This window comes from Xenopus laevis, chromosome 7L, assembly GCF_017654675.1.
Source record: "Xenopus laevis strain J_2021 chromosome 7L, Xenopus_laevis_v10.1, whole genome shotgun sequence".
In the NCBI taxonomy this organism is placed as follows: Eukaryota; Metazoa; Chordata; class Amphibia; order Anura; family Pipidae; genus Xenopus; species Xenopus laevis.
In genome coordinates, this window is record NC_054383.1 from 65440499 (window position 1) to 65446852 (window position 6354).

Below are 6354 nucleotides of genomic sequence, written 5' to 3' on the forward strand. Positions count from 1 at the left end.
CAAAAGGTTTGTAGTGAAGGGCAAGACCACAAGTTATGTATTAAGTCTGCTTTAGGAGAATGGCATCTAAGACATTTATCATAGGGCAGATTACCCAGTCTTCTAACTGGGGTAAGATATGAATTGTGGAGTATTTGAAGAGACATTTCCTGATATCTACTCGCTGGAAGTAAGTTCATAATTTTTGTATGTTGTTTTAAGATTACTAAGGGTAAGGGCACACCTGGCGATTCTGGGAGATTTAGTCGCCTGGCCACTAATTGCCTCTTCTTTGGGGTGACTAATCTCTCCATACGACTTCCTTCTGTCTTCCATCGGCTAAAATTAAAAACGCCTGTGGCATGGCACACGCGGCGTTTCATATTCCGAAGTCGTCTGAAGTTTCCTCGTGAGGCAAACAGGAGAGAATCATTAAAGGACCAGTAACATATCAAATATCACATATTTGAAATGATCCATTGTGCGGCGCTCGATTTCATCTCCCTGCCTTCTATAGGAGATAGCCAGGGAGGAGAAATCAATCGCCACACACTGGATCGTCACCCTATCGCCATTTCTGAAGAGGAGAGCAAGCAGAGAACCAGTAAGTAATTTCTTAATAAAGACTTTACAAATTTAAAGTTAAAACTGCCTTGGTGGTTTTTTTTCATTAAGTAGAAACAAATTTTGTTATTGGTCCTTTAATGATTCTCTCCTGTTACACTCACAATGCAATAATCTTGTAAAATATACTTTACTAGGTATGAACATGCACTTTGGATTCATAGTCCTGCGTCCATTGGGGGGAGCAATGGGACTGGGGTGACCCAAACTGGGGGTTATTCTGTATGGCAGACCCCTGAAAGTTCTGAGATCTTTCTTTGAGGGCTATGCATGCTGCTTCTTTAGAACCTCTTGAAGTCCTGAGCACCTAGTAGCATGCCATATCTATAAACATTCTAAGCACCTTTTACTGCTATATTTTATTTTCATATGCAGTGAGCTGAAGGGACAGTTTTTATAGCAAAACAATATTGTGAAATCTGGTATATTAAACCGGACAATGCTTTTTTCAGGGCACAAACTTAAAATAACTTGGTTTGTTTTATCAATATTGGGATTTATTAACATTGAAAATAAAATATATTTCATTTGATTTAAAAACAAATATATTTAGTGTGTGTCGCATTTCATATTCTAAAACCCAATTCTATAGAAGTAGCTGGTACTCGTTTCTGCGATCATAGAAATTATTAGTCAGCGTTAAAACAAATGCAAAACTCAATATCTGTAGTTAGATATATCAATATCTGCAACAACTGTAAGAACAGGAAAGGTCTGCATATGCGATATTTGATATTCCAAAACATTAACTCCCCAGGGTAGCAACAAAAATCCTGACCAGGCAGGTATATAGATAATGTTAATAATCCACTTCAGGCTTTTAGTGTTTACTTATTATCTGTTTGCTCACAGAACAGTCAATATATATTTCTTGGTGTCAATGTTTATCCATTCTTTTCCAAATTTTAATGGCACCCACAGCTGACAGCAATCATGTCATTGTATTGTTTGAGAACAACATTTTCCTCATCATCAAAATACAGTAGGTTGATGGAGTTCAGCTCATCAGGAACACAACATGGAGTTCCAATATCTTTGTTGAGTTTTAGAGCATGTACAATGGACTGAACTGTAGCATGGTTGGTAGCACCCAACCCTTGTCCCAGAGGAAAAAGGCATGTTCCCTTGCAGTGATAGGCATTATATCCTTTTGGAGAGATGATCCATCCTGCCCATCCTATCTCCTCAAAATCCACATAAAGCGGTCTGCGTTGGCATTGTGGTTGTTTTTCTATGAAAACGTCTCTAATTTTTCGACTCTTGGACAGTTCCACCACCAGTGGAAACTTGTATGGTGTAGGCAGTAAAATTGAAGAGTCCTCAATTGATGGAATGTGTAAACCTAACATAAAATGATAATATTAGAGATTTTAGAGGGTTACAACCAAAATAAATACAATCTAAAGTTCTATTCTTGCCACTCCAATAATGTTCTAAGCAGTGATGAAGGGTAATATTTACGGAACATGTATTGATTTGTAAAGACTTGATTCCAACAAAACATTTCATTTTAAAATATACTCAGTATTATTAGGTGGCATAAATAAAGGCTATAATTTGGCCACTCATTGAAAAGTATAAATTGCATATAGGATCCTTTATACAAAAGGAAGTTATCCAGAAAACTCAGAATTACATGAAAATCATTTCCAATAGACCCTATTTTAATCAAATAATTCCAATTTTAAAAAATTATTTCCAAAACATTGGGTTTATTTAATGTTTAAATCATTTTTTAATAGACTTAAGCTGGCCACAGACGCAAAGATCCGAATGTACAATCGGACTTTCCCATCTCCCGACCTGCCACTAACCATTCAGATCAAAGTCTTACCATTCCGACCAAATAAAGTAGTTAAAGAACAGATCAGCCGATGTTCTGCCCCTGCCAGCAATCGAAGACAAAGCTAGTGACAAAGCTAGTGACAGTCTCCCACTGAAAATCGTACGATCGGCAATACACGCAGAGATATTACCCGCAGCCGACAGAAATATTCTAACCTGTCCGATCGACCAAACGACCGATCTCCGCCGGACGAAAAATGTCGGGACTCTCCACACACATTCTGAAAATCGTACGAATGTCGATTCGTACAATGCGATTTTTGCGTCTATGGCCAGCTTTAAGGAGGTGGTTCACCTTTATGGTAACTTTTAAGTTAATTTAAAGGTGAACAACCCCTTTAAGTTCCCCCTTTAAGTTTATAGTAATTCAAATCAAGAAAAGTCCCCTTATCCGGAAAGCCCCAGGCCCCTTGCATTCTGGATACCAGGTCTCATACTTGTACAACTACACATGAAACCCACCAAATCTGCAGACTATATCCAGATTCAGTAAAAATACCATATATAAAAAAGATGCCCCCACCAGGATTGAAATTATAGAACTCATACCCAGTGGACCCTCTGCTGATCAGTCACAGCGGAAAAATAATCTTCCCTTTTTTCACTAGCTGAGAGTAAAAGATCATATCTACTGTATATTCATAAAGAAAGTATATCTCCATAAGTTTTTTGTAAGTTTTACTTTTCATTGCTTAGCACAATGGGTCTGCCTATAAAGTTTTAAAGTACAAGTAAGTATACTAGAATATATATATTTTTGTGCATGACAGTAACAAATGGTACAATATATACTAGTAACAGTAATTGGTTAAAGATTATATTTCACCTTTGTCTTTCATATTCGGCAAAGATGTAAAGCTGTTAGGGACTGCTCTTCTTCCATCATCACTAAAGAGAACGAGGTAAGACCTTTTGTTGTCTGGCTGGTGCCTGGTGAAGGCCGAGAGATCCACTTCTAGGAAATTGCCAGAGGTCAGTGTGAACATCACAAGGAAGCCATGATTTGTCTTGTTCTCACCAATCCACTTTGAAACCTTTGTGAACAAAATTACAGGTTCATCTACTGCAGTTCTAAGTAATAATGTGATTAAACCTATTGACAATGGAAATACAATAGTAACCATTCTATAAGTGGAACATTATCTGCTAACATATCTATATATGCAGAAGGATAAGGCAGAAGGAAACTAATTTTGTATACAATACAAGCAGAGTGACCAGTCATTGAGAAAAGATCAGCAGCTTCTATTATGTCTGTACCCTGTTCATTTTTATCAGCTGTGCAACATACACATGTATCACTTACCGTTTGAGTAACATTGAACATCTCCCAGCCCTGATATTGTAGTGGCAGCAAACGCGAGGAAATTAAATTACCCCTCCATGGCCTTGTAGCACTGTCTATAAGTTCATATACATCCACCTAAAACAGGAAGGAGCATAATAAATATATATGTAATTGTATACAGATGATAAACACTTTTAACATCTATGTTACTAAAGGTGTCAATACACATTTAACTGACATTTGTAAAACATTGCTAGCAGTCTAACGGCAAAGTGTGTTAGTCCATGACTGGAACATGTGTTTATGCAATGATTTGCATTATTTTGTTAAAAGAAAACTGGGTTTAAAATGAAACTGTCTTACTGTGGCTCAAACACTAGCGCATTGTTTAAAATAATCTACATATTTCTATGAATACAATTTCTTTGGTTTCGCTCAAACGGCAAATGGATTATTTTTACTTGTTTTACATGTGAATTAAGATCAGTATAAAAAGCTGGTAGACAGTAAAGTCATAACTGTACATTATCTCTTACCTTGCAAAAATGGTGCCTGGGAACTATCTTTAGAGGCTTCCACTTAAACACTCGAAGTTCTGCCTTTAACATTCTCTCACTGCTTCCCATAGATGAGATATTGAAGAAAAAAAGAAATTCTCCTGACTCCGAGTATGCTGCAGAAAACCAAATTATGTAATTTAGCAGCCTTCACAGACATCATTAATTAATACCACTGTCAGATGCAAAAAACAGTATATGTACCCTTTACAAACAAGCAAAAATGACTATAAACGAATGCAATTAATAACCCTAAAAACAAGTTCCTATGAAAACTATTTTGCGTCAGCCCTGAAGCAGCACATCTATAATAGATAAACCCCAGTCAGGAGTTATCCAGGCCATTTGGCTACCTGGTGCAGCTCTCCACATTTACCCCATCTAACCCATGGTATGATTGACATGCACCTTCATTTACCTCTCCACTAGGCCCTGCTCTATAAATGGCCGGAAGTAGTGGGGAATTTCTATATACTCATATTCTCATACCCAATTTAAATTAAAAAAAAATACAAAAATTTAACTCTAAGCCTATGGATGACATGCATTTTGACTATTTAGGTACTCTCTGGAGGATTTTCCTAATCAAAAACTGGGGTAGCAGCAGATGGCATCTCTGCCAATGTCTGTTGTAGACAATAGTAGTATCAGATGAGGTCTGTTCAAAAACACTACCAAGCGTCCCAAAATAATGCCAGTGTGTTACAACCTTCAATTTAGCATAAAACAGAGGTATTAAACATCAACTGCAACTTGGTGTATTTTAGTTATTCAAACATTAGCTGTTTAAAGTTCCTTGAAAGGAAGCACCTTAGAAGTTGAAGATTAACTACCCTGCATATGGATCTCTATGCATGAATGCTTACTATTATACTGTTCTGTGAAATATGATGATGTTTTAAACATGAATCAAAGTTACTATTTCTTGTTAATTACCACCATGACACATACCTTTGTTCTCGAAGCTCCTGACGACGTTGCCCTGCAGGAGTCCAGGTGCTTTGGTGCTGCCATCAGGACCTGCCACTCGACTGTATAGCTCCAACATGAACTGAGGGGGCTTCTTTCCTGGCAGAATGTTTAAGGGCACCTCCCCAAAGGCAAACACTTCCTGAAGCTTCTGAATAGCCTCAGACACAACCTTGGGAACTTTGGCATCATTCATAGAAACTTTTCCCTCCTTCAAAGGTAAGGGAAGCAGAGTCATTGGCTCACTGTTAAGTAGCATCAGAAAGCAGAAATACGCCAAGCACATCCTTGCTTCTTGGGTGAAAGTTGCCTTGTGAGATATTTTCTGGAGTTCTGTTGTTCCAAAGGTTGATTGTATTTTCTATGTTTTATACCTCAGCAATTGTCTGTAGCCATCACCTTATTATTTAGCCCCTTATCTGAAATGCTAGCCTGTCTTACCTGGTTAAATCAATGTGTATTTCTGGATGTTGTATCTATATTAAAATTACAGTTACATACACATGTACTAATGTACCCACTCAAACTGTGATTTCCTTGACTGACAGATCTCCCCTCTAACTTTCCCAGTGGTTGGTCAAGTGTCATCTATGCTAGTCAGGCTTGCATTGTCTCTATATATGCCAGTGAATACCCTCCCCCCCAATCTATCTACGAATTACAAATCTTTTCCCCCCTGGGAAGAGACACAAGGGTTAGAAAAGCTGTTAGAAAAGTGTGAACAAACCCAAAGAGCAATTGTTTTATGTTAGTCTTGTGTAAACTATGTTAATGCCCCCCACAGTGCTGAATGGCATAAGACACACTTCTGTGATTTTCCTGTAAAGTGGCCCTTGTGTGGTTAATTTACTGGACTCTTGTAAAGGTCTGGAAAACAAGGTAAATATCTTAAAAAACAAAAAACATTGCTATTGTTAAGAAATAGAAGGAAGACGGCATGATTTCCTACGATTGCAAAACCTTTGGACACTGTAATGATTGAAAAGGTGCAGCGATACGTCAATCTAATAATGTTATGTTTATGCAGGCTACATAAGGTGAAACAGTAATGGTTACTTAGCTTATCTTTATAATGGTTGAATGTTTGCACTC

The 6354-nt window shown here is 37.6% G+C and overlaps 1 protein-coding gene across 1 annotated transcript; it reads right to left on the reverse strand.

Annotated features, from left to right (window-relative positions):
- Positions 1–1365: 1365 nt before the first annotated feature.
- Positions 1366–5854, reverse strand: admp2.L (antidorsalizing morphogenetic protein 2 L homeolog). The gene is made up of 5 exons (NM_001097118.1): positions 5245–5854; positions 4273–4409; positions 3755–3871; positions 3275–3482; positions 1366–1945 (listed from the first exon to the last, which is right to left on the reverse strand). The coding sequence occupies exons 1-5, from the start codon at positions 5546–5548 to the stop codon at positions 1509–1511; spliced, it is 1203 nt and encodes a 400-aa protein (NP_001090587.1). The 5' UTR covers positions 5549–5854; the 3' UTR covers positions 1366–1508.
- Positions 5855–6354: the final 500 nt, after the last annotated feature.